Source organism: Berghia stephanieae, chromosome 13 (genome assembly GCF_034508935.2).
Source record: "Berghia stephanieae isolate SIO BIC M18660-M18661 chromosome 13, UCSD_Bste_1.3, whole genome shotgun sequence".
In the NCBI taxonomy this organism is placed as follows: domain Eukaryota; kingdom Metazoa; phylum Mollusca; class Gastropoda; order Nudibranchia; family Aeolidiidae; genus Berghia; species Berghia stephanieae.
Window position 1 is genome coordinate 12,322,601 of NC_088372.1, and position 12,927 is coordinate 12,335,527.

Consider the following 12,927-nt stretch of genomic DNA (forward strand, 5'->3'; position numbering starts at 1 on the left):
AAGAGAGGGTTAAGCGAATTAAATAATCAAAAAATATGAGCGAATATCAAAATCATTTTATTCAATTGGTTCAAAACATTTTTCAACATATACTATAAGACAAATAGGATTCTTCAATATTAATGGTCAAATAATACACAAAGCAGTCATAGTTCGGACGAAGTTCCTCCGACTGAATACTCTTTGAATTGTGATGTGATTTGAAATAAATATAGTCAAAAAGGAAAATTATAAAATTAATATGATACGGAACTTTCAAAACGTCCTAAGTCATATTCTGATAGAACATGAGTGAACAACCTCAAGCTATATTTTGGACTCCATAGAATCACCGGAGACAATTTGGAGTTTCAAATATTTAAAGGTGTTTTTTATGAGGCACAAAAGACAAGTATTTTCCTGTTTAAGTCAATAAATAATTGATTTAAAAAATGCTGTTTTCTTTGAATTATGAAAATGGGACTTAGTGCATTTTGAAAGTCACCTACTCATATAGATCGAATACGTAATAGGGAATGAGATTAGCGGAAGAGTAGCGTCCCTTGATTGGACGTCACCCATAGTCTGTGACGTCACCGGCGGAAAAGTTATTAGAGAGAGAACGTCATGTTGGTTGTGCATATGGTCTCTGCCGCTAATCTCATTCCCTATATGTATTATACGCACATGTATTTGTGACCTCTCGTCTCAAAACGACAATATATCGGAGACAGCCAGGTGACAAAAATTGATTTAATGAGAAATGAACGTACTAAATGGCCAGAAAAAAAAGTTAAAAATTAAAAAATATTTAAAAGACTAACTAGACTGGGAGAAAATTTGGAAATATTTTAGGATTAAAGAATTCCAATGCGAGAACAACAAGAGACATTTCACATGAACACTCAAAGCGTTCTTGCTCACTTTGTACGACGTGTCAAAAAATGTCTGGATAGAAATGGGAGACATCGGGAACATGTCCTGCAACCAAAGGATCTGCTTCAAATTTTGACACAAGTCATTTAATAAAACTTTTATTACTTTTGTCAAGTTTGATATTACCGTAGTGATTTGTTTGGATACCGTTTAAATTTTCACGGAGCCATTTTGTTTTTCTGGTCACCTGGTAAATTTTAGATTTTAGTATTTGTTGCTTTAAGAAACTGTGTCAATGGGAGCGATCTATATTCATGTTTTCATCCAACCAGGTCATCAATCACATGATTTGTTGCTGTCCAACGATTGGATATTTCTTAACAGGCTGCTTTGTTTACAAATGTTATAAACATACCCATGTGTCTAATCGTGATGTTAGATATTTAAAAAGCTGTGAACACTTTTCACTAAGTGGGTCACTTTGAGCACATTCTGCAATGTGACCAATGACCTCGAGCACATGGAAAGTTAATATAGATAGTATGCGCTTGGCTAAGAAGCTCATAACATTGCCATCCGGAAGTATAACGGACCAACACACAAAACTGTGTGTATCCATGAACTTTTATAGTCGGGTTAATACAGTTCAGTGAGCATAACTCATAACCGCGGATGGCAAAAAACAATAACAAAGACCTGAGTGACGTCATCTTCGAACTATCTATAGATCATGCCAATTGTATTCAGCAATAAATTGCAAATTAAAACTAAGTTTCATATTTTTGGACAATAGGATACATTTTTGGCTTCAAAATAAACCCGATACATTTTGGCTTCTAATTAAACAGGATACATTTTTGGCTTCTAAATAAACCCCATACAGTTTTGACTTCTAATTAAACAGGATACATTTTTGGCTTCAAAATAAACCCGATACATTTTGGCTTCTAATTAAACAGGATACATTTTTGGCTTCTAAATGAACCCCATACAGTTTTGACTTCTAATTAAACAGGATACATTTTTGGCTTCTAAATAAACCCGATACATTTTGGCTTCTAATTAAACAGGATACATTTTTGGCTTCTAAATAAACCCCATACAGTTTTGACTTCTAATTAAACAGTATACATTTTTGGCTTCTAAATAAACCCCATACATTTTTGGCTTCTAATTAAACAGGATACATTTTTGGCTTCTAAATAAACCCCATAAAGTTTTGACTTCTAATTAAACAGGATACATTTTTGGCTTCTAAATAAACCCCATACAGTTTTGACTTCTGATTAAACAGGATACATTTTTGGCTTCAAAATAAACCCGATACATTTTGGCTTCTGATTAAACAGGATACATTTTTGGCTTCTAAATAAACCCCATACAGTTTTGACTTCTAATTAAACAGGATACATTTTTGGCTTCTAAATAAACCCCATACAGTTTTGACTTCTAATTAAACAGGATACATTTTTGGCTTCTAAATAAACCCCATACAGTTTTGACTTCTAATTAAACAGGATACATTTTTGGCTTCTAAATAAACCCCATACAGTTTTGACTTCTAATTAAACAGGATACATTTTTGGCTTCTAAATAAACCCCATACAGTTTTGGCTTCTAATTAAACAGGATACATTTTTGGCTTCTAAATATACCCCATACAGTTTTGGCTTCTAATTAAACAGGATACATTTTTGGCTTCTAAATAAACCCCATACAGTTTTGGCTTCTAATTAAACAGGATACATTTTTGGCTTCTAAATAAACCCCATACAGTTTTGACTTCTAATTAAACAGGATACATTTTTGGCTTCTAAATAAACCCCATACAGTTTTGACTTCTAATTAAACAGGATACATTTTTGGCTTCTAAATAAACCCCATACAGTTTTGGCTTCTAATTAAACAGGATACATTTTTGGCTTCTAAATATACCCCATACAGTTTTGGCTTCTAATTAAACAGGATACATTTTTGGCTTCTAAATAAACCCCATACAGTTTTGGCTTCTAATTAAACAGGATACATTTTTGGCTTCTAAATAAACCCGACAGTATACCGGTCTGAGGCAATGGGGCATATATGATGATCACTTGATTACTTGATGTTGTCATTAATAGATCTCTCTTTTTTACGTTTCACAGTAAGATGAATGGATGTATGTTGTGTAGGTGGATAGTAGGATTTTGGGAGATGAGAGAGAGAGAGAGAGAGAGAGAGAGAGAGAGAGAGAGAGATTTAAATGGATTGATGTTGTTGTTATGCGCCGAGGACTTTATTGTAATAATTATAATTGATAATTGAGCTTTATATAGCGCAATATCCACTAAATGCGCTCAAAGCGCATAACAAGGGGTCCTTGGTCAACAGCAATACATTTAACATGTAGGACGGGACATGACGCCTGTTTGGCGATATTACAATTTTTCGGACAAAGACAACGCTGTTAACGACCAGGTACTCATTTTACACCTGAGTACGGTGAGAGAATGTGACTAAACAGCCTTTTCCAAAGACTCAACTATGCGCCGAGCGCGAGGCTCGAACACAGGACCTTCCGATCCGAAAGCGAGTGTCATACCACTAGACCACATAGCCGCACATTGTATAGAGGCTTGGGCGCAATATGGATAAACTTTACTATTATATACCACGTCCTCATCTTCTTTGTCAAATTCACTTGTTTTAAACATTGTCTCATTCTGAAACAGGCCACATGAAGTCAGACTCTGAAAAGCCGCCGGTTGGTTATGGTTTTTAAAAATTTAGTATTATATTGTACCCAAGTACTCATACACCATATCTCCCCTCAATTTCAATGATGATGAAGAAGATGATGATAATGATGATGATGATGATGACGTAATGATAATAATAATAATGATAATAATAATAATAATAATAATGATAATAATAATAATAATAATAATAATAATATAATAATAATAATAATAATAATAATAATAATAATAATAATAATAATAATAATAATAATAATAACAATAATGATGATGATGATGACAGGAAGAAGAAGAAGAAGAAGAAGAAGAAGAAGAAGAAGAAGAAGAAGAAGAAGAATGAACGATGATAATGATAGTAAATATAATAATAGTTATTGTGGTAGTAGTAGTAGTAGTAGTAGTAGTAGTAGTAGTAGTAGTAGTAGTAGTAGTAGTAGTAGTAGTAGTAGTAGTAGTAGGTAGGTAGTAGTAGTAGTAGTAGTAGTAGTAGTAGTAGTAGTAGTAATTTCATGATTTTATTAGACGGAGTCAGTATTTGGCCAAGTCTTCCAAGAGAGATAAATCATCTAAGCAGACACGGACAAAGATTTACACCGAATTGCCTCCCATTCAAATTGAGTTAGGGACGTAAACAAGTCTGACGTCTGCCTCGGAGGTCTTCTTCCGAACACAACTCGTCTTTGTTCTCGTATTCCGACCTTGACCCGCCTTGCCCTGTACTCCTCGTAGAACTGATACACCCGAATGGTGTCGATGAAGATGATGAATACCACCGGAAATGCAGCGAAGAACACGCCCACCACCCCCATGCTTTGGCTGGTTGGTCTGTCATCTACGGCAGATATTTTCTTGTTTCTGGTGGACGAGAGGCTTGCTGGGTCAACCCTTAGAGCCTGCGGAGAAAAGATAAATTGAATTGATCATTCTTTTGTGGCATAAATCTCCCAGATTTGTATTGAAATGCAATATCACTTGCATAATTCCGACTAATTCCTTCAGAAGTTCTTTCCCAAACTACGAGCTTCAGGCAGTTGCAAAATTGACCTCAATGAGACACCAAACCTCTGTTTTATTCCACATAAATCGTTCAAAACTATCCCACACAATCATCTTCAAATCAGTTCTCCAAACTGTGGTGACAAATAAACTGTGTATAACCTTCAACAGCTTAATAACTCGACTATACGAATTTGTAAAAGTATTTCTCCAATGGACACTGTGATAATATACCAGGAAACTGAAATGCCAAAAAGACTAGCCAAGCTCGGGTCAACCCTTTAACAACCAACAATTCTAGTATTCTTACACACAGCTAAAAAAATTATCAAAGCAAACAAGAGAGAGAAAGGAATAAATAGGTGGGCACAGAGCAGTAATGTGAATTAATAGGTAAAGAGGGTAATAAGTGACTTTCATTAGGGCACACCACCAATGCGCCAAACCGTCAGATGGAACCTTTAGACACAATTTAAATCTTCTTGCTGGTTGTAGACCAGACCTCTAGATCACACCAGATATACGACCCATCGCCTCATATCGGTGTTATGTTAGTAAAGTCACGTCGCCTCGCTCAATTTGAGGCGCTGCATTGCAGCTGACGCCTGGATTATTCCAGTCTTCTCTTGGAATAGACCCTCTAGACAAATTTCCCCCGTGGGATGAATAAGGGGAATTTTATTGTATTAATTTATTTTAACTTAATTCTGAAAATCTAATTTATAGGCAAGAATTAGCTCATACCCATTCGTCGAACCGATTTTATTTTTCATTTACAGTTTGACATTTCGTGACATAGGGACAGTAAAAAAAACGTGAGCTAGAGCTTTTAAATAGCGTAATATATACTAAGCGTACTAAAGCGCTTTACAAAAGGTCCCTGACAAACAGCAACACGTAACATATAGGACTAGTAATGACGCAACATAGGCGATATTACAATTTTCTTTTCGGACAGAGACCTCGCTGCTAACGCCCAGGTATTCATTTTACACCTGATTACGGCGAGAGAACGTGAGTAAAAGGCCTTTTCCAAGGACTCAACTATGAGCCGAGCGAGGCTCGAAGCCAGAACCTTACGATCCGAAAGCGAGTGTCATACCACAAGATCACATAGCCGCACAGTACTGTCCTCTCTTCTTCAACATCGCGTTCGATTTGTGCTTCTAGGACAGACTGACCATAACCACCGTTAACTTATAGCCTGACACTGACCAAAATATGACGTCAAAAGTTAAAGACAAGTCTTTGGCCAAAAAAGAAAGTAATTCGTGGGTTGTATTAAATGGGTCAACCAATGGAATCACTTATTTCCTTGAGCACTACTAACGATAACAGTAGACGGTGCAAAACTAAATGACGTCAAAATAAAAGGTTCATTTTCCTATAATTTGTACACACCTACAAAATAGCCTTTTGAAATGATAGATCACATGTTAACATATTGAGGCCAAAGATGACACGCGTGTTAAAGACAAATAAAATCCATAGTTACCTCTTGAATCTAAAGTACTGTTTCCTGCAAATCATCTGCACTAAGATTTGAGAGAAACATCCCACAGACAAACGGCAAAGACAAATAAAATCCATAGTTACCCCTTGAACCTGAAGTAGTTTCCTGCAAATCATCTGCACTAAGATTTGAGAGAAACATCCCACAGACAAACGTCAAAGACAAATACAAATCATAGATACCGCTTGAATCTGTAGTAGTGTTTCCTGCAATTCATTTAGACTTTGGAATAAACGTCGGACAAACGTCAAAGACAAATACAAATCATAGATACCTCTTGAATCTGTAGTAGTGTTTCCTGCAATTCATTTAAACTTTGGAATAAGCGTCGGACAAACGTCAAAGAGAAATACAAATCATAGATACCGCTTGAATCTGTAGTAGTGTTTCTTGCAATTCGTTTAGACTTTGGAATAAACGTCGGACAAACGTCAAAGACAAATACAAATCATAGATACCTCTTGAATCTGTAGTAGTGTTTCCTGCAATTCATTTAGACTTTGGAATAAGCGTCGGACAAACGTCAAAGACAAATACAAATCATAGATACCGCTTGAATCTGAAGTAGTGTTTCTTGCAATTCGTTTAGACTTTGGAATAAACGTCGGACAAACGTCAAAGACAAATACAAATCATAGATACCTCTTGAATCTGTAGTAGTGTTTCTTGCAATTCGTTTAGACTTTGGAATAAACGTCGGACAAACGTCAAAGACAAATACAAATCATAGATACCTCTTGAATCTGTAGTAGTGTTTCTTGCAATTCGTTTAGACTTTGGAATAAACGTCGGACAAACGTCAAAGACAAATACAAATCATAGATACCTCTTGAATCTGTAGTAGTGTTTCTTGCAATTCGTTTAGACTTTGGAATAAACGTCGGACAAACGTCAAAGACAAATACAAATCATAGATACCTCTTGAATCTGTAGTAGTGTTTCTTGCAATTCGTTTAGACTTTGGAATAAACGTCGGACAAACGTCAAAGACAAATACAAATCATAGATACCTCTTGAATCTGTAGTAGTGTTTCTTGCAAAGCCTGTGGGGTAAAATTTGGGATAAACGTCCCACAGGCACAAGGACACAGATTGTTCAGAACGCTTTCCCCGATTTTGGGGACGTGTTTAGTCATGGACGTCAGAAGACGCAGTGAATGTCCCATGCTCGCCCGTTCCGATGGCGTCAGAGGAGATGATGTAGGACGAATCGGAATTCGAGGTGGTGTCACTTTTGTTGGCAATGTCACTATCTGTGTGGCTAAGGTCAAAGTTTTTTGTGATGTAGTAGCTGCTGATGTCCTCGTTGTGATAGTCGATGTCTCCGTTGTCATTGGTGATGTTTGCTTTGTGCTTGGTGATGTCTGCGTTGTTATGATAGTTGATGTCGTGGTTTTGATGGGTGATGTCTGAGTTGTACTTGTTGATGATTGACTAGCTGTGAAAGAAAAATAATAGAATGTTAAAGTTTTTCAATTACTTCTTCTACTTCTTCTTATTATTATTATCATTATTATGATTATTATTATTATTATTATTATTATTATTATTATTATTATTATTATTATTATTATTATTATTATTATTATTATTATTATTATTTATTATTATTATTATTATTATTATTATTATTATTATTATTATTATTTTTATTATTATATTATTATATTGTTATTATTATTATCACCATCATCATCATCATCATCATCATCATCATCATCATCATCATCATCATCATCATCATCATCATCATTATTATTATTATTTCTTTCTCTTCCTTCATCTCATCCTCCTGCTACTCCCCCTCCGTCTTCATCTTCGCTTGCTTTGAATTGTATGAAATGAATCCACGAGAAATCATTTTATTATACGATCACTTCCAAAAAGTACGTTCCAAGAGAAGAATTAAAATTTAAGTACATGTTGATGTCGTAGCTTTGATAGTTGATGTCGTAGCTTTGATAGTTGATGTCGTGGTTTTGATGGGTGATGTCTGAGTTGTACTTGTCGATGGTGTACTAGCTGTGGAAGAAAAATAATAAAATGTTTAAGCTTTTCAATTATTTTTTTATTTGGATATTATTATTATTATTATTATTATTATTATTATTATTATTATTATTATTATTATTATTATTATTATTATTATTATTATTATATATTATTATTATTATTATATTATTATTATTATTATTGTTATTGTTATTGTTATTATTATTATTATTATTATTATTATTATTATTATTATTATTATTATTATTATTATTATTATTGCTATACAGTCACTTCCAAAAGTAAGTTCCAAAAGAAGAATTAAAATTTAGGTACACGAAATGTAATCAATTTATCACGATCTATATATGACGAGAAAGGTAGGAAAACCATTAACAATGAACATAAACAATTCCAGAAATTATAACCACAATAATAGAGCACTTTTAAAAAACGGGCTTGATTTTAGGGCATTGCAACAATGTTTGTGTTTGTATTTTCTGTATCCGCCATGTGCTTTCTTTGGTATCTTTATACGTTCCGCTATGGAAGCTGTCAAGTTGGACTACCTAGTAATCTTCGTTCATTTCATTCCACAGGCCTGCTAGTTGCTGAACAACTTCGATTCGGGGTATTTTGGGGGTTCCCCATGTTTCTTCTATTGTATTTGATAAGTTTCCGCGCGTGCTCAATAGGACGTAACCATCTCCTTACCAGCCATCTTCACGATTTTCCACAAAACTTCACGCCCAACTAACACAAAAAATAGATTTTTTATCACTCAGACCATAATAGCAGTAAAATTATTGCGATAAATAATATCTTTAGCAAAACATGTTCTATAACACATTGTTCATTTTCTTTAAATTTTATGATGTACAAGAGAAATTTGAATAAGAAAAATGTTGGTTGTATCGTAAAGAATGTTTCCTATAGTTGGTAAGGAGAAGGTTAGTTCAGGACTAACTGCTGGCAATTTCATTGTATCAATTCGATGCTCTAGTAAAACAATATTCTATGAGGTTTGGGCATTGTCATGAGCCCACATATCCACTTTATTTAGAATTGTACAAGGACTTGCTGTTTTGAATGATCTTTGTTTATATTTATTAAAGATTGCACGACCAACATCCTAGGTGGTAATTCTTGAACGACCAGATAGATATATATGCAATATCTTTAGCGGAACCCGTTCGCTTTAATTGTTTCGTCGATTATAGACATGGCTCTTATTGAAATATTTAAAGTTTTACCATCTGAATGATAAATTACTCTTGCCTCTATTCTTCCTATTAAGAGGCACCTCTCCTTAACACTGAGTCTTGTCTTTGTTGATTTGGTTTTCCGAAGGCTTTGATATGGGAGACCTTCCGAAAGCTCCAATCAATAGCATTTCTTTCAACTTGTATTTTCACCGTGGATCTTTTGTCAGGCGTTTATTTATTCAATTTGTAGTCATATAGAACAATTTTAAAAAGTCTAGAACAAACATTGATAGATTTGTGAAAGTTTAAAATTTCCTAACTTGACCATTGTTTTGATTCTCGGCTGCAATTTTGATTTGTGAAGTATTGAAAGGTCCCAGGGTTTTTTTTCTATTAGAATTCTAGCTCGAGATCGGAGGATTTTATTTCTATTTGAGTTTGTCATAAGTGCAAAAGTGCTAGGGTGTTTGTTTTTCCTATTAGGGTTAGTGAAAAGTATTACGTTTAATTTTTTCTTGGGGTCAGTTGAGGGAATATTATTTGAGTTGATTCCCTTTGTAGGGGCTTTCGGAAGGCCTCCCTTTGATATTGTTATTAACATGCTCGGTAAAGATTTGAATTGGAATAAACGTCATTGTGACGTCACATCAAAATAATGCGTTTAAAATTGTGTTTGTTTACCTCATACCAGTTTGCACGTTTGAAAACGGACAAAAAATCTAACTTTTATTAAAATTAAAAATATTGTGTTTTCTTTCAGTTAGCAATTTGTGATACCCAATTTTTTCGATGATTTGTAAATGCTATACTCTCTCAGACGCTTGCACCATATCGCTCCAAATAATGACCCTTGGAAGGGAATTTTCTCATCTTTCAAACTGTGGGGAAAAAAGTTATATTTTGGAGGGTTCAACTGTCTTTTATGCCCATTTCAAGAAAAGTAAAAATATTGGGATTTTTGAAAAAATAAACAGCTGACCTTATCAAACCGAATTTTGCTATTTTTTCCTCATCAAATCACGTGGAACCATCTTTTTTAAACACATCGAATGAATGGAATTGTTGTCTCTCATCTTTTTGTTATTGTTGATATACTGCTATTTGAGCGACAGGTTCTCACAAAATACTATCATTCAAGTTACACATAGATTTGAATGTTTGTATAATGGATCCAGCGGGCAGAATGTGTGAGTATTTTATTTAATCTCATTGCATAGTAGGTACCCTGTTCGACCATTTTTTGTAATAAAGCTGTTTAAAACTATTATCTCTGCATATCACCAGGTACTCAATATCGCATGAGTCAAGTGAGACAATAGAGATAGTATGCGCTTGGCTAAGAAGCTCATAACATTGCCATCCGGAAGTATAACGGACCAACACACAAAACTGTGTGTATCCATGAACGTTTATAGTGAGGTTAATACAGTTCAGTGAGCATTACTCACAAACGCGGATGGCAAAAAAAACAATAACAAAGACCTGAGTGACGTCATCTTCGAACTATCTATAAAACTTTCGCGTCACTCCGCATACTCAATAGATAGAATGCGCTTGGCGAAGGAGTTCACAACATTACCATCCGGAAGTATAACGGACCAACACACAAACTCTGTGTAACCATGAACTTTTATAGTCTGGTTAATACAGTTTAGTGAGAACAACTCACAAACGCGGATGGCAAAAACAATAACAAAGGCCTGAGTGACGTCATCTGCATACTATCTATACCGTTCAATTTTCTAAAGAGAAGAAACACTTTCCAAATGAACAACCAACTTCATTTAAGTAATCAATTTACCTGTTGAGCTTGAGGCTGTTGATTGTGGTGTCTGAGGATCTTTTGAACCAGAATTGTCGCCATCCGTGGGTTCCTTTGGAGGTTGCACTGGGGGTGCTTTGTGGGCAATGATTAAATCATACACTGGGATTATAATCATCACACTCTCATCACCTTCTTCTTCTTCTTCTTCTTCTTCTCTTACTTCTACTTCTTCTTCTTCTTCTTCTTCTTCTTCTTCTTCTTCTTCTTCTTCTTCTTCTCTTCTTCTTCTTCTCTTCTTCTTCTTCTTCTTCTTTCTTCTTCTTCTTTCTTCTCTTCTTCTTCTTCTTCTTCTTCTTCTTCTTCTTCTTCTTCTTCTTCTTCTCTCTCTTCTTCTTTCTTCTTCTTCTTCTCTCCTCTTCTTCTTCTTCTCTTCTTCTTCTTCTTCTTCTTTCTTCTTCTCTTCTTCTTCTTTCTTCTTCTTCTTCTTCTTCTTCTTCTTCTTCTTCTTCTTCTTCTTCTTTCTTCTTCTTCTTCTTCTTCTTCTTCTTCTTCTTTCTTCTTCTTCTTCTTCTTCTTCTTCTTCTTCTTCTCTCTTCTTCTTCTTCTCTTCTTCTTCTTCTTCTTCTTCTTCTTTCTTCTTCTTCTTCTTTCTTCTTCTTCTTCTCTTCTTCTTCTTCTTCTTCTTCTTCTTCTTCTTCTTCTTCTTCTTCTTCTTCTTCTTCTTTCTTCTTCTTCTTCTCTTCTTCTTCTTCTTCTTCTTTCTTCTTCTTCTTTTCTTCTTCTTTCTTCTTCTTCTTCTTCTTCTTCTTCTTCTTCTTCTTCTTCTTCTTCTTCTTCTTCTTCTTCTTCTTCTCTTCTCTTCTTCTTCTTCTTTCTTCTTCTCTTCTTCTTCCTTCTTCTTCTTCTTCTTCTTCTTCTTCTTCTTCCTTCTTCTTCTTCTTCTTCTTCTTCTTCTTCTTCTTCTTCTTCTTCTTCTTCTTCTTCTTCTTCTTCTTCTTCTTCTCTTCCTTCTTCTTCTCTTCTTCTTCTTCTTCTTCTTCTTCTTCTTCTTCTTCTTCTTCTTCTTCTTCTTCTTCTTCTTCCTTCTTCTTCTTCTTCTTCTTCTTCTTCTTCTTCTTCTTCTTCTCTTCTTCTTCTTCTTCTTCTTCTTCTTCTTCTTCTTCTTCTTCTTCTTCTCTTCTTTCTTCTTCTTCTTCTTCTTCTTCTTCTTCTTCTTCTTTCTTCTTCTTCTTCTTCTTCTTCTTCTTCTTCTTCTTCTTCTTCTTCTTCTTCTTCTTCTTCTTCTTCTTCTTCTTCTTCTTCTCTTCTTCTTCTTCTTCTTCTTCTTCTTCTTCTTCTTCTTCTCTTCTTCTTCTTCTTCTTCTTCTTCTTCTTCTTCTTCTTCTTCTTCTTCTTCTTTCTTCTTCTTCTTTCTTCTTCTTCTTCTTCTTCTTCTTCTTCTTCTTCTTCTTCTTCTTCTTCTTCTTCTTCTTCTTCTTCTTCTTCTTCTTACTCTTCTTCTTCATCTTCTTCTTCTTCTTCCATCTTCATGCTATCTTCTTCTTCTTTGTCGTCTCTTCTTTTCACTCTTTTGTCTTCTTCTTCTTCTTCTCTCTATCATCTCCTCTTTCTTCTTCTTCATTCTTACTTCTTCTTCTTTTTCATTCTTCTTTTTTTCTTCTTCTTCTCTATCTTACGTATTCTTCTACATAAATCTTCTTCATTCTTCTTTTATCGTTTCTTATTCACTTTATTTCTTATTCTATCTCTTCTTATCCCTCTGTTCCTCTTCTTCTTCTATATCTTCTTCTTCTTCATCTCTCATCTTCACTCAGTACTTCTCTTCTCTGTTCTCTGCCATAGTCTTCTTCTTCTCTTCTA

At 34.6% G+C, this 12,927-nt stretch overlaps 1 protein-coding gene across 1 annotated transcript in view; it reads right to left on the reverse strand.

Moving 5' to 3' along the window:
• Window positions 1-4,119: 4,119 nt before the first annotated feature.
• The window catches only part of LOC144959202 (uncharacterized), a 58,847-nt gene continuing 50,039 nt past the window's right edge, over window positions 4,120-12,927 (reverse strand). The window contains exons 16-19 of the mRNA XM_078891744.1: window positions 11,104-11,199; window positions 8,026-8,127; window positions 7,116-7,543; window positions 4,120-4,489 (exon numbers count right to left, since the gene is read on the reverse strand). Of these exons, the coding sequence (XP_078747870.1) occupies window positions 4,163-4,489; window positions 7,116-7,543; window positions 8,026-8,127; window positions 11,104-11,199 (953 nt within the window). The 3' untranslated portion in view covers window positions 4,120-4,162. The remainder of the gene's footprint in view (window positions 4,490-7,115; window positions 7,544-8,025; window positions 8,128-11,103; window positions 11,200-12,927) is intronic.